This window comes from Rissa tridactyla, chromosome 9 (assembly GCF_028500815.1).
Source record: "Rissa tridactyla isolate bRisTri1 chromosome 9, bRisTri1.patW.cur.20221130, whole genome shotgun sequence".
In the NCBI taxonomy this organism is placed as follows: Eukaryota; Metazoa; Chordata; class Aves; order Charadriiformes; family Laridae; genus Rissa; species Rissa tridactyla.
The window spans coordinates 21,933,296-21,955,365 of NC_071474.1; the positions used below are offsets into that span (position 1 = coordinate 21,933,296).

At 45.4% G+C, this 22,070-nt stretch overlaps 3 protein-coding genes and 3 non-coding genes across 6 annotated transcripts; 4 read left to right on the forward strand and 2 right to left on the reverse strand.

The window, feature by feature from the left end:
- Positions 1-1,729: 1,729 nt before the first annotated feature.
- Positions 1,730-2,620, reverse strand: LOC128915047 (olfactory receptor 11L1-like). Its single transcript, XM_054214841.1, has one exon. The coding sequence runs from the start codon at positions 2,618-2,620 to the stop codon at positions 1,730-1,732; it is 891 nt and encodes a 296-aa protein (XP_054070816.1).
- A 7,992-nt stretch (positions 2,621-10,612) lies between these two features.
- LOC128914955 (olfactory receptor 10A4-like) lies at positions 10,613-11,594 on the forward strand. Its single transcript, XM_054214688.1, is given in 2 exon segments — positions 10,613-10,932; positions 10,934-11,594. Coding segments are annotated over 2 exon segments (981 nt in total).
- A 5,166-nt stretch (positions 11,595-16,760) lies between these two features.
- LOC128914957 (olfactory receptor 10A7-like) lies at positions 16,761-17,768 on the forward strand. The gene has a single exon (XM_054214690.1). It carries the CDS (start codon positions 16,761-16,763, stop codon positions 17,766-17,768), a length of 1,008 nt encoding a protein of 335 aa, XP_054070665.1.
- Positions 17,769-20,020: 2,252 nt separating this feature from the next.
- Positions 20,021-20,092, forward strand: TRNAM-CAU (transfer RNA methionine (anticodon CAU)). The gene has a single exon. It is a non-coding gene; the product is annotated as a tRNA-Met (tRNA).
- Positions 20,093-20,169: 77 nt separating this feature from the next.
- On the forward strand, positions 20,170-20,243 carry TRNAI-AAU (transfer RNA isoleucine (anticodon AAU)). Its single transcript has one exon. It is a non-coding gene; the product is annotated as a tRNA-Ile (tRNA).
- A 160-nt stretch (positions 20,244-20,403) lies between these two features.
- TRNAM-CAU (transfer RNA methionine (anticodon CAU)) lies at positions 20,404-20,475 on the reverse strand. Its single transcript has one exon. It is a non-coding gene; the product is annotated as a tRNA-Met (tRNA).
- Positions 20,476-22,070: the final 1,595 nt, after the last annotated feature.

The following is a 22,070-nucleotide window of genomic DNA, read 5'->3' on the forward strand; positions in this document are numbered from 1 at the left end:
TATCTAGGCACATCTAAGCTATAGAATGCTACAGTTAGCTGCAATGCGAATAAGAAGCCATCTGCACCAGCTTGCTTGGGAATTAAATTTCTCTGTTGCAGCCCATAAACGCAATAAAAGTAAACTTACAGAGCATCTGACCAAACTTCACATGCTCGCACACCTACGTGCAATCTCTTTCTGCGTATAGAATGCCCCTTTCCTAGCACAAACCTGGCAAGCCAAGAACTCTCAATATTTAGTTAATTTAAATTCATACTTCTTATATTAATTTTGCCATACCTAAGGAGAGCACAGGCCAGCTTTCTAAGTTTATGACTCATACCTAGGATCTTTCTACAGCCCTTGGAAAGAAATAAGCACCTCCAGAGAGTGACTAGCCCATCCTGACTGGGTCATATAGCTGGGAACGAGATAAATCAGCATGGAAGAAGTATTTGTGGCTTTCCCCTGACTTCTGAGGAACCCCACATCCCCAGCATCGGCACATGCTTTTCTTTCTCTGGTGTCTAAACTTAGCAGAAAAGGTGGCCACCCCTGCCACCTATAGTGCTCAGCTTCCTCTTGATCCTTAAACAACTGGTGATGGGACAGTGGCGCTACCAGTGGGGTTAGAATGAGGAGCTCCCTATCTCTGTCCACAGCGGAGCCAAAACATCCACCGCAGATGGCACTACAAACTTTTAGCTCTCAAATTTAGGTGAGGTTTATCCCATGTTGTAGTGTCACAGTGAGCAAAGACTAAACATGTAAGTGATGCCTCAAAGTCTTGTTCATACCTTCAGTCTCCAGGTGAGAGGAACATTCCCTGCTTGGAAAAGCCCTTTTCTTTCCATGAGCTTCAAAGGTAGGCCTAGCTACTGTCATGAAAACAGACACTGACCTTTAATTTTCAGATTCCTCTCTATAAAGTCACTATAGTGGTACGGATGTCTTTATCGTCTTTGTCCCAAGGGAAGCATTGCCAGCATCCACACCGCTCAAGGTGGCTCCTAAGGAAGCAACACCCAAGCTCTGGGCTTGTAGCGCAGCCTGGCTCTCACCTACACCGCCTCAAGCTCCCTCTGACATGGGCAGCCTGAGGACAAGCATCCCATCACACAGACGAAGCACCGGGCCATCCGTGACGTCTTCACAAGGTAGACAGAAATGACCTGTGGCCTAGGAGAGACCTACGTGCTCTCAGCACAGAAGTAGGCACAGCCCAGGGAAGCATCCCCACGGCACCTACAGGACACCCCGTCTCTACATGTGGGCAGCTGAATCCTGCCACGCCACGTGGCACTTGGCCAGGGTCCTCTTCTCTGCCCCATGTGGCTATGCCCCGTGTTTCTATAGCCATAAGACACATTTTTTCTTCTTAGGGCTTTTGATTTCTAAGTGACTGAAATAATATGAAAACATGGCAAAGTTGTTTCGAGTTTAATCAAGGTTACTTTGGGGTGTGCTTACATTTTGGTTTTACAAGGCTTTTTTGAGGAAGTCCGACAAAAACATGTTTGTTTTTTTTCCCCAAAAAACCACCTAGCTCCACTTGTGACTAGGCACACTGCTACATCCGTGACCATACACTTGCTGTGGAAATCACCTCCAATGCTTTTTATTTTTATAGTCTGTCCAAAAAAAAAAAAAAAAAAAAGGCTTACAAGGCATAGATCTTGATATGTCATTTATATAAACCCATAAACGCTTGGGCTTCTTTCCTCAGGGCTCCTCTTATTTCTTTGTTTCATAAGGTATAGATAAGTGGATTCACTATGGGCATCACTACAGTGTAGAAGACAGAGAACAACTTGTTAAAAGCTGTGAGGTTGTAAGTTTTCGGTAACATATAGACAAGGATGAGAGTCGTATAGAAAATAGTGACCATAATGAGGTGAGAGGAGCATGTGGAAAATGCCTTTTTCCTCCCTGTTTCTGAAGGGATTCTCAGGATGCTGATGATGATTAAAATATAGGATGCTACAGTGAAAAGAAAGGGCAGCACAGTACATGTAGCAGACATCAAAGATGCTACAGCTTCTACCAGAAATGTGTCACTGCAGGAGCATTTTATCACAGGGGCAAAATCACAGAAGAAATGGTCAATCTCCCTGCGGTCACAGTACGCCATTTGTGACATCAGCAGCGTGATAACAGAGCTGATCATGAAACCGCTTGCCCAGGCCCCCGCAGCCAGCGCTGTGCAACGCTCACGATTCATTAGGGTGACGTAACGTAAAGGCTTGCATACTGCTAAGTATCGATCGTAAGACATCGCTGCCAGGAGATAGCACTCTACTCCAACTAGAAACGCAAATACGAAAAACTGCATCATGCAGCTGCTGTAGGAAATACTTCTGTCACCTGTCAGGAAGCCGGCCAGCAGCTTGGGCAGGATGGTGGAGCTGTAGCACGTCTCCAGGCAGGATAAGTTACTGAGGAAGAAGTACATTGGAGTGTGGAGGTGCTGATTAGCCACCACCAACATGAGGACGAGAATGTTCCCCGTCATCGTCACTGTGTAGATCACCAGGAAGAGCAGGAAGAGAGGAACCTGAAGGTCAGGGAAATCGCCAAATCCCAGCAGGATGAATTCTGTAATGTAGGTTTGGTTTTGCCTTTCTGTAGCTGACATCATGCTGAATCTCAGGGAAAGAAAATAGTAAGATGTAATATAAAAATTTAAAAACTATTTTCCATGCATGGCCGTAAAGATACACCATTCCAATTAATTCTTGGATCCAATCTCTATGTCCTGATAACTTATTTAAAATTCCAACTCTTAAAGCGTTTTGGTAATATTTTCTATGAAAAACAAAATTGTCTTATCTCAGTTTCAACCACTCTTGGTACGCCTCAGGGACAAGAGGGTTTTCTTCTTTTCGAAGAGGCATGGATGATTACATGACGGTTTTTGGCTCCATGTCCTGGATTGTTTTCCTTCCTTCCTTGTAGAGGCATACCCTGCTTCTTAATTTTTGTGCTCTGGATATACCTTTCCATATTTAGGCTCCTTTGTAGATGACCCACCAACATGGGGAGAGGTGTTCAAAACCACCTGCACCTGAACTACGGCATTAGCTTGTGGTCACATCAGGTTGGTTTCTGCAACCAGACAATCTTCACACAAGGTGTCTTACATTCTGCATCTTGGTTGATTCAGTTGATTTACCAGGTACGGAAATTTTAGGCGTGGGGAGGACTGTCTATGCAGTTTGTTCGGTTTGTTCAACGTCTCATCGCTTAAAAAATATTGGGACATTCAGATACAGCTGTGACTGGCATAATAAAATCATGTCAGTAACTGATGAACCTTACAGTTCAGCACACAGGCAATTATTTCCACTGATAGAAAAATAGAGAAAGTCAGAAATTAATCTTCTCATCAGTTCCTCTTTCACTTTCTTTCCAGGTCTGTGCACTCTCCTTTGTCAGGCTTACCTCTATGCTAGCCAGTTACGGACTGGGGTCTCTCAGACACCTGCCAACATCACGTTGTGGGATGCAGCATGGAGTCTGCAGGCTGAAAAGAGAATTTTCTTCACCTTTATATGAAAGGCAGGAGCTTGATCTTCCCAAGTGTTTGCTTTGTCTTTAAAAATCTCCATACGTACTGGAGCCAAGATGAACTCAGAAGTCCCACGTGATTCATTATAGGCTCTTGAGTATTGTCATGGTTTAGCCTCAGACAGCAACAAAGAGCCACGTGCCGCTCGCTCGGGCCTTCCCGATACAGGAAGAATCAGAAGAAAAGGCAAGACTCTTGGGTTGAGACAAAGGCAGTTTAACAGAACAGCAAAGGGAACAAGCAAACAACAACAATAACACGGACAGAGGAATATACGAACACGATTACGGGACCGCCGCTCCCCGCCGCTCCCCGACCGGACCAGGGACGCCCCAGCCCGCTCCGAGCGTGACTTCCTGCCCCCTCCCCCGGCAGCTCAGGGTGGGCATGGCTCACATGGCATGGAATACCAGGAAAAATTAACCCTATCCCCGCCGGAACCAGGACAAGTATGAACACAAAATCTTCTTTGGTAGTTTCACTAATGGCAATTTTGAATAATTTATCGATTGGGTAGAACCTTCCCAATAACATTCTTGATTAAAGTTTATAGTATGTTAACACTGCACTGAAATTTACTAATAAATTTTGCTTTCTCCATCCCCCACATGTATTATTTCCAATTATATTCCATTTTCCAAAGATACCTAATGAACGTACTGTGAGCTGGGTATCTGTTGTACCGAATAAGAGGGGACTGTGTCAGAACCCACTTGAATGGTGTCTTTACAACATGCCTTTGATGCAAGCACTCATGTATGGCATGAGGGCACACGGTAGGTTTCAGAGAACAACCTCTGCTGGACCAAAACACGAGTAGTGCTCTCGACAGTTGGATTTCTGATCTGAAGCAGCTGATGAGGTGAACTTTGAGTGTCAACTTTGCCTGAGTTCCCTCACAGAATCGAGGACCTGAAGGAAAACTCCAGAAAGAAGAGGAGAAACATGGGAAGAGGTGTGCTGTGAGGATAATGAGAGGGACCAGCACACTGGGATAAAGGACAGAGTAGGCCAAGTCAACGGTGCGAACAGACCGTTAGCATGGATGCCAAGTCAATGTTACAATCAGACTGTTAGAATGGGTGCCTTGGCAGATACCAAACCCTGAAGTGCTTTCTTCTCAGGGAAGGTCCAGCATGGTCTGGGCGAGAATCTAGATCTCTTGAGCTCTTTTTCCACTTGTCTCCGGTGGCAAACACATGGCAACCATCAGGCACAGGATAAAAATGGGGCAGAAATTGAAAAAAGCTGAGGTGTCATATTTTTTCCTATAATTTGGTCTACAACTTTTGCCTGACAACGGACTGAAATTATTCCAATAATTAAGTTGTTCACATGCAGCATGCATCTTTTAAGCAACGGTCGTGTTTTCTGCACCTAGCGTCGGTGATCGGGGAGTGAGAAAAGACAGTGCCCAGCATGAGCACCCAGTGTCATGTCAGATGCACTAGGGTCAGTGCACTTGGCTGACTGACCTGCCGTTCTTGGTGTTGCCTTCCTAAATCAAAGGGAGAAAAACACCTATTTGTTGTTCCTGCTGAGGGTCAATGGACACTTCGTTCCCACTGTGAATAACTGTTTACTTCCCAAATGATGAACACACTGGTTTTATCCATGATAAACAACTTTTTGCAAATAATTAACTGAGTCCTCATGAGTAATTGACATCCAAACTCAACCATCTAATTTTAGAAGTCTCCATTTCTGATGCCTCCTGTGCGAGGAGCTTAATTAAACTGCCTAAACATAGGCATCTAGGACTATCTCAGATGCCCAGAAATATCAGAACTCCAGCTATCGCTCCAACAAGCTCTCCTATAGGTCCTATGCCATACCGTTGCTGTGAGCATGAATATGTGAAATGGCATTTGGCTTCTTTATTTGGCACCTGAATCCCATTGTAGGTTGATCAGCTGAATAGCTCTCCAGGCCATATTGACCACATGTCCATAGACTATAAACGAGAGCTTAGACATCACAATCATGTGTGCAGGCCTACCGGGCAGAAAGGGCAATGTTGTGTGTTTGATTCTGGGGCTGAGTGCAGGGTTCAGCGACTTGAACATAGATCTTATTCTGTCTGGGATTTCTGCAGACCGATGGCAGGCGTGACACAATACTTGCTGTAGAGCTGAATCCTTCTTGAGCAAAATGCAGGTAAGAAAAGAAACCCAAATAAATCTAAAATGGCACTAGACACACAGATTTAAGTAAATTAATCCTATTTTCAATGTGCATAATATAGCTTGAGTTTCATGGAAGAGAAAAAGCTCCATGTGAAGCAAAGTTAACCGCAGTTTATTCAGTGTTAAATTTGGCCAGATGAAGTCTTAACCTTCAGGTTCAGGTGAGCAGAAATCTCTTTTTGTGGTTACATGTTCTTCTTTGAGTTTATCTTTGCAAAGTTTTCCACCCATGTCCAACAGGTAAAGTGAGAAGCTCTTATACATCACTCTGAAATTCCTTTTCTGTACAGCCTAAAAACATTCATTTTTACTACGTGTCTCCAGGGCCTACTTACTGCTCATGCACAGTACGGCTGGCTGACTTGTATTTCAAGTAATCTCATCGCCCAAAAGCAAATTGAAATTTTAATAAATCCATCAGGAAGATGCTATCTGTATTGACAAGATGCTCCTTGGCCTAAATGCTGGTGGGACACCTGGTTAAAACAATATCCACAAGCAATTCAGAGGTGGGGTTATGTGCTCACAATATGAATGCTTCTGAAGAATCATAATTCATAAAATCTTCATTTTATTCCATCTTCCTTAATTCACAAGAGCACCAGACATATGCCTTCCATGTACGCAAATTTAGGTACTCACCTGAGAGATGCAAAATCATTCTCAGGTTTGAAAAAGGAAGACAGAAATCTCCTTAGACAGAAATCCAGACTATTTGTCCTGGTTTGAGGTAAAACAGAATCAATTTTCTGTTCAGTAGTTTTACTTTTTAGCTAAGCCTCATCTAACTCTCTGAAACTCTCTGAAATTAACAACATATTGTGCAGAAACTGTTCGCTCCCAGAGTGGTAAGACCTGATTGCTTATAGTTGATGCCAAGGAATGGGATACAGAGAGGCTCCTGCTTATGCTTACTGCTGTAACAACCAAGGCCAGCAAACTCCATTATTTGCCCCGTTGGAGGGTCGGAAGTGGAGAAACACAGAGGGGTCGCATCTGCGAGGAGGAGAGGACCGGACTTGTGACCCCAAACTGACCAAGAGAGTGTTCCATCCCATCTGCATCATGCTCAGTAAAAAGCTGAGGGATCCCAGGGTCAGGGCTCTTTCTTCGATGGCCGGTGTCCAAGGAGGACTTTGTCTGTTCATCTGCCTTTGATCCCAATCCATGTGTTCCTCACTCCAGATCTGGAATCCAGTTCCCATCCATTGCTGAACCCAGTCTGGGATTTTCCCAGTGCCTGCCGCTGATGTCATTGTCATCCTGGAAGCTCAATATCGGTTTTGTATATATATTTCATTATTTTCATTTTATTAATATTTTCATTAAAGTAGTTTAGTTTCCTCTAAATTCATAAGTCTCTGTCTCTTTCTCCCTCCTCTCCTGGAAGAGAGACGTGGGGGAGAGCATCCGTCATTCATCTCAGTGGCCAGTCTGGCCCAAGCCACGATGCTATTTTGCCTAGATATCTGGGTATCTAGAATCAACGAGATACTCAGTGTAGAGTTCTCAGTGGAGAGAGAGAGGCACTTTTGAGAGCTTCCATAGCCTTGTCAGGGGACAATTTTGGTATTAGAAGACTCACATTACCCATTGTCTCTTCACTTTCCACATGGAGTACAAATTAATAGCATGTGAATTAATTATAGGAAGGCATTCTGGCACCAAAACCAGAGGTTTGTCCTCTGGTGTGTCTTGTCCTCCAAACTAAAGCCTCTGGATGACGCTAACAAGCAGAGACCATGGCAGTGATGTAGCTGAGACTATCTGGTTGAACACAAGCATTTTGTTCCCGTCGCGGAACTGACAGAGCGGAAAGTCAACAGGTAGGTGATGTATTTTTGAGACGGATTTATTCCATCTCACGTTAGCAATCAAAATGGATGATGCTCAGTATTTGCAGTTCAGCCAGGACCAGCTCTGCACCTGCGCAGGCCAGTCACCGTGACAGCTATTTCAGATTGTGTTAACTACACTCCCATCTAGCCGTGTCTGCGTAGCACGACGTCATAGAGTCATAGGATGGTTAGAGTTGGAAGTGACCTTAAAGATCGTTTACTTCCAGCCCCCTGGCCCCATCCAACCTGGCCTTGAACACTTCACACGTCCTTGAACACGCCCCCTTCTACTTTTTTGGGACTTCATTTTTTTTCACGTGGTCTTTGAATTTCCCCATGTTCTTAAGATTTTTTTTTTCTTTTTGAGGCTCACCAAGCTGATGCAAAGTTGTACTTTGCCAAGAGATATTTATTCATCTGTTTCTGTCTGGCCTCGGAGACCAAGCAGTCTGAAGATTCACTAGCAAATTACCTGGCCTTCTTAAATGCAAGCGAGGAAGCTGAGATTAAATACCAGGACCTGGAACAATCATCTCACTTGTTTGTGATACCACAGCCAGGAATGCAGCCACCCTGCAGAAAGAGAAGTTTGAGCAGCATCTCCAGAGGATGACTGAAATAGCTGGCGCTCGGGCAGCTGCCTGGCATTGAGCCCAGGCCCGAGTCAGTTTTGGACTTCAACACGTCTGTAGAACACAGCGCGGACTTGATAGCAATGGTGATCATCATAGCAACCTTTCATTCAGTTGTCATCCTATCTGTCAATATAAATCCATCCAGGCCCAAAAGTAATAAAAACGTAGGCTAAGAAAACACGATTCCAATCAGAGCATACAGGAAAAGAGTAATTAGTTAAATGTGTCTGAGGTTGACAACAGCAACCTTCCCCAAGGTTTTCGTTTGCTTGATTATCCCCTGGGGTGTTTCACCAGCCTCAGCTCTGAAAGGATTTTTGAGGAGTGGGGTGAAGGCAGGAACACGGGCAGACACTACCTGATAGAATGGAAAAGAAGAGTCAGTTGGCTAAAAAGAAAAAAGGAAAAGGTGGAAATAATTGGGGGCAAGGGTCTTTGCCAAACAAGGAGCTCTATTTATTTTCTTTTTCCATGAGAAAAAATCAAGCTCTTAAAGAAATTAAAGATGGATGCAAAACCTTGAGAAGTGCAAGATTTTTTTTGACTTGGATTTCAATGTTGCAATGTTCCCGTGGTTTCAGGTAAGAAACAGTGTCGGTCTGGAAGGTTTGTCGATTGACAGAGAAACAGGACCCACTTCAATGTTTTCATTTGTCAGATGTTGGCAAATTGACTAAACGTTGGGGGTTGGAATGAATAAAAGTTTAAAGGGAAATTTAAAATCAGATCCGTGGAAAGAAATGTGTTAAGTCTTACAAAGCTATGCTGTCACAATTGGTCCTGGTGTAAGTTATTGGGTGGGCGTCCTCATACAGCCTTCACTGCTACAGTCACCTCCCTGTAGTGCCTAAATGTCATGAGCAACACCAAAAAGTAAGTGTGGTCTGCATGGCAGAAGCTGACCTCTGGGCTAATACCTAAACTCCTGCTATCGTCAATGGAAATAGGTAATTTCCTTAGAAGATTTAGCTCATACAAAGTAGCTACATAAAACGTATTGGATGGATCACACTCCAAAACATTTACTTTTCTCTGTAGGCTATAAGAGGAGCGGGAAGCGAGTGCCTTGTATGTAGATGTTCCAATTTAGGTGGCATTAGTCCTGCTGAAGATGGTTCAAATACGTTCTGCTAAATTGGAGTGGGAGATCTGGGAAAAGAAAGGGCTGAAAAAAGTCCCACCAAATTTGTGTTTGCAATAGAGGACGTGTTCAGGCTACCCCAGGGCTGAAGGTTGTCCCTCCCAGCCTCTGAAGGGTCATGGGTGGAGTTTGCGTGCATGGGCTTGAAAAATGCACCCCATTAATGCCTTGCCAACACCTCTCCCAACCACGTGCACATCTGGATAAAAACACAGCTGACAAGGAGAGTCTATACAGAAGAAAAAAAGAAGCAGATTTTCTGTTCAGTTCCTTTGCCAGCATAGCCTTAACCACAGTATCATATCTAGTTTTGGCCACTGGATATTTATTTTTTCTTGATATTTTCATACTAAACAAATCCGGAAAAGATCAGACAAAGCCTCGGGAGTTTTGGAAAACGGTATTTGTAAGGAAATCTAGTGAATGAGGTGATTCAGTACACATGAGAGGAAAATAAAAAGGTGCACTAGGACAAGCAGCGGTATTTATCTAAACTGCATTTTTCTGGTTAAGGGTCTGGCAACTAAACTCCCTCTGAGTTCTCAGCGACAAGAAATAGGTACTTTCACAAGATGATTCGTCCTATCTGTTTTAGGGTGAATTAAACTACTCACATCTGGAATCCTTCATTCTACCCCATTGACAGGATGGAAGGGTGAGACAACCGCAAGGTGCTTTTGGGTGTGTTTGGGGTTTTTTTTTGGCAGGGTGAACATATGCTGAGGATGGCATAGATGTTCTCCATACTTATTTTCATTGGTGGAAGCTGGATTCTTTTTCAGCCTCCTTCAAATAAGAACAATGTCTGCATTAGAGGTGATGCTACATACTTAGAGTGAATCTATAATACGCATCAATACGTGTTAGCAATGGAAATGTGGCTGTTACCATTGGAGCAATCAGACCAAATACTTACTTTTCACAACGGAAAGGAATACGGCAAAACTTGTGATGGTATCTAATGAAAGAATTTGATTTTTTACTTTGCTTGCACAGACTGGAAACATTAGCTAGAAAGTCCTCTTGTGCCAGAGAAGAGGCATGGGAATTACTTGTTTTAAGTGCTCTTCTCGGGACGTGGAGTAATATGTGATGCGACTAGTGAAGCTTTATAATGAATCTTTCTAGAAATCAGGTGACAGGTCTAATAATGCAAAGACTCTTTTCCTCTCTGCTTCTCTATTCTGTGAAGAAACTTTCATTATTCGAGTCTTAACTGTCAAGGTGCTAAAATTCCCTGTTTTATCACTAGAACAAAGGTCATGACAAAGCAAGAGTGGAAAAACAAAACGGTTGTTACAGAGTTCGTCCTCCTGGGTTTTGGGAATGGCCCTCAACTGGATTCTCTTCTCTTCCTGATGTTTCTGTCCATCTACATCGTGACCATAACTGGAAACGCCCTTGTTGTTATGCTGGTGGTGGCTAACCGGCGCCTTCGCACACCCATGTACTTCTTCCTGGGCAATTTGGCCTGCTTGGAAATCTGCTACAGCTCAAACATTTTGCCGAGGATGTTGCTTAGCTACCTGGATGGAGACAGAAGCATTTCGGTCAACGGGTGTTTTACACAATACTATTTCTTCTGCTGAGTGCTGTCTCCTGGCAGTGATGTCCTACGACAGATTCCTGGCGGTGTGCGAGCCCCTGCACTATCCATCCCGCATGAACCGCACGCTCTGTCTCCAGCTGGCTGCCGCGTCTTGGATAAGTGGCTTTCTCTCTAATTCCATCCTAACGGTCCTGATCTCAAATTTAGACTTCTGCGGGCCTAATGAAATTGAGCATTTTTTCTGCAACTCATTCCCAATGACAAAACTCTCCTGCAGCGACACACGCGTGATGGGACTTGTCACTTCTATTGTGGCAGGTGTGTGCTCACTGCCGCCCTTTCTGCTGACCTTCTCGTCCTACCTTTACATCATTATCACCATCATGAGAATTCCTTCCGCCACTGGGAGGAAAAAGGCCTTTTCCACTTGCTCCTCACATCTTGTTGTGGTGATTCTTTTTTACTGGTCAATACTAACTGTCTACGTACTTCCTCATCGTGACAGCCAAATATCTCCGAACAAAGTCGTCTCTGTTTTTTATACCATTCTCACTCCCTTGGTCAATCCTCTCATCTACAGCCTGAGAAATGAAGAAGTAAAGGAAGCTCTGCGAAAAGAGACAGGAAAACTTCTGGCTTTCAGGGGGTTGCTTTCTGTTAAAAAAAGGGGGGCAGAAGTCCCCAATGAGCTATAGGTTCAGACACAACTACATGGCATGTGAATATAGTTCATTTGAATAAAGCTTGGGAATACATAGCTGTGCATCTTAAAAATAAAAAAGCAGAGAAACGAAATGGTAAAACAATCTTGCTAGCAGTTGGGGGGTGGTAAGGAGAAAGAACGTGAACATGTAGTGAATACCGTAAAGTAAGCAAAATAAATCCATGAATGTCATCGTATAGGTATCACTACGCATCGTGTCTTCTCATCTGCCTCCTTGCTTTCTGCTTCCTCACTACAGCCAAAAATTCAGCTCAGAATAAATTGTAAGCCAATTTATAGTGGATTGACCATTTCTTTGTTAATGTTACGGTCTGGATTACTCCTAGTTTTCACATCTACAGCGTAGATGTCTGCACCCAAGCCAGTTACCTGCACTCCCTTGATTGCAAATAAAGAGAGTGAGAAACATTTGCTTGACTGTGGTTAATCTGAGATATTTTTGATGTCTGGTTTTGGTTAACATAAACTGTGCTCTAGAAGGGCTCAGTTCAATGTACTAAAGAGGTACCAGCTCATACAGAACACGGAACATAGACATCCAGTCTAAAATTGATTAAACGCTATCCGTATTTGGACCGACAATTAAAACCTTAGAGCAACAGCAAAACTCCCACAACGACATTGCAACAACTTCCAAAGAGGAATGGCTGCTCTGTTGAGGTCTGGTGGAGAGGAAGGGAGGGAAAGAGAAAGGACCATCTTCACCAACCTGAAATTAAGCTCATTTTGCACGTGTAGCTTTGTTCTCCTTGAAAACAACTAAGAAAGAGGAAGAGCTGTTTAGAAATCTTCTGTAGGCTATGGAATTGTGATTGCTGTGTTTGTTCTTATATTTACATGGTTAAAAGAATAAAAGGAATAGTGGTTAGCAAAGCTTCACGTTTCACTAAAGCGTCCAGCGGTGGAGAAGAGACAGCACAGGAACAGGGTGGCCATCGCAGCAAGGAAATACAGCTTTTGACAGCAGTTAGCAGAACAAGAAACAGCTAATGGGAAACATCCCTGGAGTCTGGAGGAGGGAATGACTGGAGAGGGGATTAGCAAAAATAGGAAGGAACAGGTACCACCTGCCACGCAAAGCTGTGTGAGAAGGGAGGACCTTTCTCGTGCCTTGGCTAAGCGTAGGCAATTAACTAGAGCTTCAAGCTCAAGAATACATCTGTCCCATGGCATATATCTACAATAGGCCAAATTAACCAGGCCCAGAAATGTCTCTATTGCTTTACTTACTGTAATGGGTATCCACTAACACTTATATATCTGCAAGACAAACTCTGCATGTGTTTCATCACCTGATCTCCCAACATTCACTAAACGGAAAAGGCATTTCTAGACTGTGACTTATCTGGACATTTTGGACTTTTGAGGCTATGATGAACTACACCTTAGAAGTGTCTGTTCCTCTCCCTTGATTATAGGGTAAGTGACCCTTTGACAAGCTCAGAGGTACAAATTTAGGACTCAAACCACTTGACAAACATAGACCTTCAGTGCCATTTGAGACACCCAGCTGGTCTAATGTTCCAGAAGGACAGGTCTCCTATGCATCTCTGTCATATTTGTCAGTCTTGAGCAGGTATCTTGGATACTCTAGAGCATTTTGTAAGTCACTAGATCTGTCAACACCAATTCAACCACTGGATTACAGATGTCTGAAGTTAGGTATGGTGAACCTTTCTTTGACTTATTACCAGGTTTCCTTATCTCGCACAAAATACTTTGTTCAATGTGGGTCTAGGAAACTTTTCAAAAATTAGTTTTGGAAACCTCAAGCTGAATTTCTAAATTTCTGAAGAGCTGGAGTTCAAGTAGGATCCATTTCACCTGAATTTATCCATTCAGCTATAGACTTTTTAGCTAAATGACATACTGCTGCTACCATAGATATCCATCTCTCCCTCTCTCTCTCTCTCTATATATATATATATGAGGTATATATATAAATATACACACCTCAGATAGATAGATGTGTAAAACAAATGGTCTCATTTGGGTCGGTTGTCTCCATCAAGACAGACTTGATTAATAATTCAAACAAGGCATATAGCAAAGGGTGTTTTCCTCCTCTCGTTACCTTCAAATGGAGAATCACACTCTGCTGTTTAAACTTTATTTTAAATTTAAATTTTAACATCATTATTGTTAACTTTATTGCTTCTACTCACGTAAGACAAAAAAAAAAGTTAACTTTCATTAATTTAAATTGTCCACAGTCTACTACAATACCAAGGGAGATGTTTTGTCTTCTGAGTATAGCTGGTAATGAATCCAGAGAGGGGTTGCTATCTCGGGAAGCAATGTAAGGTAGCACGTGGTTCAGAACAGCTGAACCTCACCCTTTCTTGGGGATCCTCCAGGAAACTGTTCACAGCCCTGAAGTGTTGCCCAAAGGGCAGAAAAAGGTATCCCAGTGTCTGAAATCATGAACAAAGGCATGAACAAACTCTGGATTGCTTCTCATGAAAATTGAGGTATACCAGTATGTTGTATGCTATTTGGTAATGAAAATTGGCAAGAAAAATGCTTGTTAGTATAGGTGGCTGAAGAAAGAAAAAAAAAGGAGTATTTTAACCTTTTTAAAGGGTAGAAGAGAATGCATCTGATGTCTGAGCTATATGTTAAGACTTTCATGGAGATATAACAGAATTAAGTACTTCTAGCAACTCACTTATTTTAGATTATTTCTGAAGAATTAATGACACTAACATGAGAGTTGTTGCTTCTATTCATAGCTTGTAAGGGGAAGGCAGGTGGGTAGCTGTCTCAGCTGGTGATGTTTGCCATATGGCCGGTCATAGAAACAACACAGAAGCTTTTCTTGATCATTCAGGAAAATATTTCACTCGTAAAAATAAGGATTAAAACAAACAAACAAACAAACAAACTCACTCCTCCCTGCTCTGAAATGGGTCCTTTTTTTAAAGAAACAAAGCAGCTGCACAGTTTGTGAAAGGGAGGTGCTACCCACAACAGAGGACAATCAGGTTACAGAGTACTTCAGTAAACTGAACCACCCGAACACGTGGAAGCAGCGGAAGGTGCGGAGGGAAGCAGCTGATGCCATTGCAAGACTGGCGTTGGTCATCTTTGTCAAAACAGGCATAGGTTCCCAGTGACAGGAAAAAAAAAAAAAGCAAATGTGCCCGTCTTCAGGAAGACCAAGAAGAAAGATCTGAGGAACATCAGCCTCAGCTCAGCCTCAAGGAAGAACACGGAGCAAATCCTCCTGGAAGCCGTGTCCAGACACATGAAGGGCAGGAAAGGATGTTTAACAGCACAGATTTACCAAAAACACATCACGCATGACCAACCCGACACCTTTCCATGCTGAGAAGACTGGCTCAGAGCGGGGTGGCGGATGTCATTTAATGACTTCACCAGTTCTTGACATAGTAGACTTGTAGCCAAACTAGGAAGATCTAAACTGTATCAAAAAACATTGTAATGGTCTGGACCATCAAGGCTTTAATGGGTAGTGGTCAGCAATCTGAGTCTAACTGGTAGCTGCCTAGAAGAGGCATTCTTCAGGGCTGATACTGGTACTAAAGCTGTTTCACATATTTATCAGTGATGGGGAAAATATGATGGAGAACATCCTCAGGAGTTTCCAGGTGACCGAAGAGAGCCATACACAGGAACCTCATGAAGTTCAAAACAAATGCCAAATCCTGGCCATGGCCACAAAACATGCATGGATATAGACTGGGAATGACCATCTGAGGAGCAGCTCTGCAGCAAAGGGTGTGGGGTTCCTGGGGATGGCAAACTGGAGGTGAGCCAGCGGTGTGTCCCTGCGTTGGAGAGGAGTAACTGCCTAGCCAGCTGTGTTAGCAAGAGGTAAGCAGCTGGCCAAAGGAATGCACCCGTTCCCCTCTGCTTGGCACTTGTGAGGCCACCTATGGAGGAAGGTGTCCCATTGGGGCATCCCTCTAAGCAAGAAACAGCTTGATAAATAGAAGAGAGTTCAGACGACGACCACCAAGCTGATCAGAGGGAACACAAGTCAAGATGGTAGCATTCAACATTGGGAAAGGGGTTGTATTTTATAACAACACAGACTTGTAACTTCACTTGACTGTGGAGGACCACAGGAAGGTCAGCCAGTGCCCATAACCGACGCGCAGGTTGGAGGGTGCCTGAACTGCAAACTGCCAGGGAGGACCTTTCCCAGCTCACGCTGCTTCCCACCATGCATGTGGCTGCTCCTTTCTACGCTATCCCGGGTAGTGACACCGATCAAGAAACTGGATTCAGTGAGGAATACGATCAAGGTTTCTGACTTACCTTCGTAGCTGGGGTAAAGACCGTCCAAACTGAGAAGGTCATTCAAACGTTTGCCTCAGGTACGGTTAGCCACAGCACAAATAGCGAAATACAGCCAGGAAGAGTGCAGGTGGTCTACAAGAGGAAAGTTTCTTACAATACTGAATTCATAAGCAATTGTTCAGTGGCACTGAATAAAGAATAACAGTAGTTTAAAAAAGTTACAGAATTAGCAGGTCATTATATTTTATATTATTTTATATTTTATATTTTAGCAGTGATGATACCAGATAGTAAAATATATGTTCTGTATATATCTTCAAGCTTCAAACGTTTGGCTATACCACCGACAATTTTATTCTCCTTTATTTATCTGAAATCTGTACATACATATATACCTACGTGTGTGTGAAAACAGGGGAAATTTTATTTTCTTTTTTCCTAGAAATAGAGCAGAGAATGTAATTAGCTTTCAGTTCTGTCGGAAAGGAAATGGTGTTTTGCACACAGAACATAAAACAGGTGGATTGTTGAGGAAAACATATTTCAGAAAATACCAGTTGAACTGAGACAAGAAATTGGCATGGCAACATTTTAGCTTGATTAAAAATAAAAGCAGACAAACTAAAAGGAAAACCCGAGCTCTTCTGCACTGAAGCTCCTTGGGTTTTGTTATTACCTTTCTTTTCTATTGTGTCTTGCTTTTTTTTAGGGTGCCTCTAGAAATGTTACTTGCCCAACTGTATTTGATTGTCCCGTTTTCTAAATGATGGAAGCCATTTCAGAGCAGCCCCCTGTTTTTTCTTCATCCCCGTGAAGACTTTTCCCACGTCTTCGCTGTTGGCTTCCGCAGACCGTGCTGTTTCTCTTTCACATGGACGCTGCTGGAGCAGCGGGGCTCAGAAACCAGACTTACTTCACCTTGCAGGGGTTCTCCCACCTCGCCGCTCTCCAAGTCTTCCTCTTTCAGGGAATTCTCCTGATGTTCCTGGTCACGATGGCGGGGAACTCCCTCATCATCATAGTTGCAACCACTGACCCTGCCTTGCACACCCCCATGTACTATTTTCTCAAAAACCTGGCTTTCATTGAAATTTGCTTTACGCTAAACATCGTCCCCAAGATGCTTGTGGATTTGTTGTTGGAGAGAAAGGTCATCTCCTCGTCTGCCTGTGCCCTGCAACTTTATTTTGTCATATTCTTCATCACTTCCGAGTGTTTCCTTTTGGGCGCCATGGCGTACGACCGATACGTGGCTGTATGCCGTCCCTTGCACTACGCCATAATGATGAACAGGAGAGTCTGTCTCCATATGGCAATAGCATGCTGGATGGCCGGCGTTCCGCTCTCCGTGGGACTCACCGCTTGGCTCTTTAGCTACCCCTTTTGCGGCTCAAAGGAGATTGAACATTTCTTTTGCGACATCACTCCTGTTCTGGACCTGGTCTGTTCAGACACATACTTATTCGAGCTTCTTCTGTTCATTGCTACTGTTATAATCATTTTGATCCCATTTATCTTGACAGCAGCTTCTTACATCCAGATAATCCGCACCATCCTCCAAATGCCATCTGCCGAAGGAAGACGCAAAGCTTTTTTCACCTGCGTTGCTCACCTGGTGGTGGTGACACTCTTCTACTGCACAACTGGCGTGGTGCATTTAAAGCCAAAGTCCAGCCTCTTGGCAAACAGCAGGAAACTGGTGGCTCTTTCTTACACAGTAGTGACTCCTATGCTGAACCCCATCATCTACAGCTTACGGAACAAAGAAGTAAAGCATGCCCTGAGGAGGACGTTTGGGAGGAGACAATTCTTCAGCCAGGTGCCTCTGCCCAGACAGTCACACCGGTTTTCTGAAAACTGTCCACGCTTGAAAGGTTAAAAAACGAAGAATTGATGCATTCCTCAAAGCCTGTAAAGGGTTTGGACATTTCAACCTTTGTTGGAAAATACCGAGAAACGCACATAACCTGTATCATGAATAAATGAATATATTTAATGCAAGTGTCCAAAATATTACAGAGACTACAGAAATAAGCTATAAAATCTGTACATTAAACTAGCAAATGTTTAAGCCTTTTTCCCTTCTACACAACAGTTAGCTTTCAAGCACATCTAAAATAAATCCCTGTCGTAAGAACACGTGACTACAGCACTCATAAGCCTAACTTGTACAAAAATTCCAGCAAAGTCAGAGGAAAAAAAAAGAAATAAAGAGCTGTGCATGTTTTCAGGAAAAATACACCAACAGGTCGCTGGCACATCGATATAGCTCATCCCTTGGTAAGCTGTTCCTCCTACCAGAAAATAAAGGAGAGAGTTCAGTTGACAGGACATAGGAATGGGATTCGGTTCCAGATTATGACACCCCACCGTAGGTCTCTGTATGTAAGTCAGCACCGACATGCCCACCAAAGCCAGTGACCATCTGGTCAACGCAACCAGCAGCGTTTAAGGAGTGAACAAGTGAGAGGACCTTGATTTGGCTGCTTCAACACAGATCCCTACCACGGCTGGAAATGTCCTACATCATCTTACGTTGGTTCCAGCACAAGAAGGTTTGAGTTTCCTGTAAGTCTGTGTTATAGCTGCCAACCCCAACGTAGCTGATGACCCTGGGGACTGCAGGCAGCCAAGGATATCCCAAACCACACCTACACTGCAGCGAATCAAGGGACGTGCGCTGTGGTATTCCCCAAAGGCCTCCAGCTGCCATGCCAGAAGAGCGTCAGGAAACCAAATCCAGGGTCCACGGCCCTGTATCCATCATTTTTCTGGAGAGGTGAGCGTGATTCCTCTCCAGCTGTGTCGGGGTAGTTAGGGATCCCACCACGTGACGTCACAGAATCACGGAATGGTTGATGTTGTGTGGTGGTGCAACCTCACCCCCGGCTCCTTGGGACGCACTGCGACGTCGGGAGCAGCCAGCGTCGCATTCTTGCCTTGGGCACAAGCGCAGGGGGCTGGGACCAACTGGCACCTTCTTACCTTGGCTTCAGGTGCCGCGAGTTTGTTGTCCCAGTCACAAGTAGAGCAAGTTTGGCACTTCCTAACCGCGTCCGAAACTCCTGTTTCCTGGGAAACGTACCTGAAACTCCTGCTGCCTGCATCGTAGCCCGCTCTGGAAGGCACCAGAATTATCTGGTGGTAGGGATGAAAGTCAATTATCTCAGAGCCTATGAATAGTGACCCTAAGTGAGACCCTTTGGGCTCTCCTGGACCGCAGCGGGCTGTGACCAGCGTCTCCCCTGAGGTGGGACACCCCTCGGGCATAAGGAAGGGCCAGGGCAAAGTCAAACTCGTCAAGTCTCAGTTCTTGCCGGTTGAGGAATGCTGATGCATTGGAGTGTTTACTCGAAACTCAAGAAGGGGGAAATTTTAACTACAGGCTGGCCTCTCTCGCCCTCCTACCTACCCGTGTGTTTGAATATACTCGTTAGCCTTCACAAGTGTGGGTGTCTATATCTTATTGGATCCAAATATTTCTGTTTGGGTTTTTTTTTCCAAAAAATACTTAAATCTCCCAGCTGCCAGCAGTTTTACAAACCAGGCCCCCAGATTGGTGAGAAGCTTGTGCAAATACGCACTCACTTTCATTCTTTTACGTTCCCCACAGGATACTCACCTGTTTTCCCAAAGTCTTATGTGTAGGCAGCTGTCTCCAACAGGTGAACGGCAGCTCCTACCAGGACGGGTGAAAACCAGAAGATCCCAGATGAGGTTTTTTTCCCTCTGTTCAGCTTTCAGCAGCACAGCGGGGGCTTCGGCTCCAGTCCCTGGGAGAAGTTCAAAGCTCTTTCAGCAGATGGGACCACAGCGCGTTCATCCATAGTCACCCAGTGTGGGGGGAGAGCGGGGCTGTTAACGGCATCTCGCGTGGGATGTACCCTGGTACCCTGGGCTGAGGGTACCACCGCTGCTCGCCCAGCTCCGAGAGATCCCCTGTTCAGCATCCCCCATGGCGGGGGTGCAGGCAGAGCCCCCCATGGAACGTTCCCCATGGCTGGGGTGGAGGCTGAGCCCCCATAGAGCATCCCCCATGGCAGGGGTGCAGGCAGAGCCCACCAGGGATGGTCCCCCATGGCTGGGGGGGGAGGTAGGATGGGGATGTGTGCATTAAACGCACATCATACCAGCAGAGTGGCGCAGCGGAAGCGTGCTGGGCCCATAACCCAGAGGTCGATGGATCGAAACCATCCTCTGCTAATTACATTATTTATTACCTGTCCACCACCTTCCCCCCCAGGGCGTTTGGACCCAGCCCGGGAATTGTAGTGCAGCGGGGCCGGTTAGCTCAGTTGGTTAGAGCGTGGTGCTAATAACGCCAAGGTCGCGGGTTCGATCCCCGTACGGGCCACGTGTGTGTTTCACTTATCTTTTTTTTTCCTTCTTCTTTCTGGCCTCGGCAGCGATCGCGCAGGGACCCGCAGGGCCCTCGCAATCCCGGGATGTGCAGGGAGGCCGCCCCCTGCAAAAAAAAAAAACATGGAGCGAAATGAGGGAAAAAAAACACCATTTAGCAGAGGATGGTTTCGATCCATCGACCTCTGGGTTATGGGCCCAGCACGCTTCCGCTGCGCCACTCTGCTCTGCGGCTAAGAGGTCCTGCATTACCCTACTAGAGGTTTCTCCAAGCGCCTTCCCTGCACACACATAGAGGGCTCTCTCCAGGGGTCCTGTCCCCCTGGCCCCGGGCTATGGGCCCCTGGGAGAGCCTCGCCCCGAAGTCCCTCCCCACCCTTTGCCCTGCCCCTTCTGTCACAGGTTGTCATTCGTATTGGAAGACAAATGCCTCTGCACGCTACAGCCAACAGCGCCAACTGAACAGTGAGGAATTGTCAAAAAATAGCTTTGCACAGGAAGTCAGCAACCAGTCGGTGCGTAGCCCGTGCACCTGGTTAAGCATGGAATCACAGAATCATGGAATGGTTTGGGTTGGAAGGGACCTTAAAGCCTACCCACTCCCACCACACCACCTTGCTCCAAGCCCCATCCAACCTGCCCTTGAACACCTCCAGGGATGGGGCACCCACAGCTTCTCTGGACAACCTGGACCACAGGCTCACCACCCTCACAGCAAACAATTTCTTCCTCACATCTCAGCTAAATCCTCCCTCTTGCAGTTTAAAACTGTTCCCCCTCATCCTATCACCACCTGCCCTTGTAAAAAGTCCCTCCCCACCTTTCCTGTAGGCCCCCTTTAGGCACTGGAAGGCCCCTCTAAGGTCTTCCCAGAGCTTTCTCTTCTCCAGGCTGAGAGTTGGGGAACAACCCCAACTCCCAGGCCCAAAATGGGCTTGGGGGTCAGCCATGAGGATGTGACTGTAAGGGGGAGGTGTCAGGGATGCAGCTGGAACTCCGGCATGGGATGCAGCTCTGGGTCATCAGCATGGACCGCTCCCAAGCTCGGAGGTGATCCTTGAATATCAAGTTCCTTTCTTGGACCTCTCTTCCCTCCAGGGCCTTATCCCATGTCACTATTCCAAGCAGGCCCCTAAAGAGGCCAAAGTCTCCTCTCCTCAAGTCCAGCATTGCAATCTTGATTTTCACCTAGATACATACCCTCAGGTCGCTGAACTCCACCATCTCATGGTCACTGCAGCCAAGGCTGCCTTTGACCTTCACATTCTTAACAAGGCTTACCTTGATGGCAAGTGTGAGGTCCAGCAGAGCACCTCTCCTCATTGGGTCCCCTATCACTTGGGTCAGGAAGTTGTCATTGATGATCTCCAGGATCCTCCTGGGTTGTTGGGTTGTCCTACCAGCACATATCAGGGTGGCTGAAGTTCCCTGTGAGGACCAAGGTCTGTGAACGTGAGGCTGCTTCCAGCTGTCTGTAGGCAGCCTCATCCACTTGTTCCTCCTGGTCAGGTGGCCTATAGCAGACACCCACTACAACGTCACCCACACTGGTCTGCTCTTTAATCCCCACCCATAGGTGGCTGCTCACCCATCCCCAGGCAGAGCTCCAGGCATCCAGCTGCTGCCTCACATCAAGGACAACTCCCCCTCTTTGTCTTCCTGGCCTGTCCTTCCTAAGGAGCCTGTGGACACACATCACAACACTCCAGCCATGCGAGGTGGCCCACCTCATGTCCGTGATCCCAACAAGACTGGACACAAATCCCCAGTTCCTCGTGTTTATTCCCCGTGCTGCGTGCACTAGCATACACGTGTGTCAGAG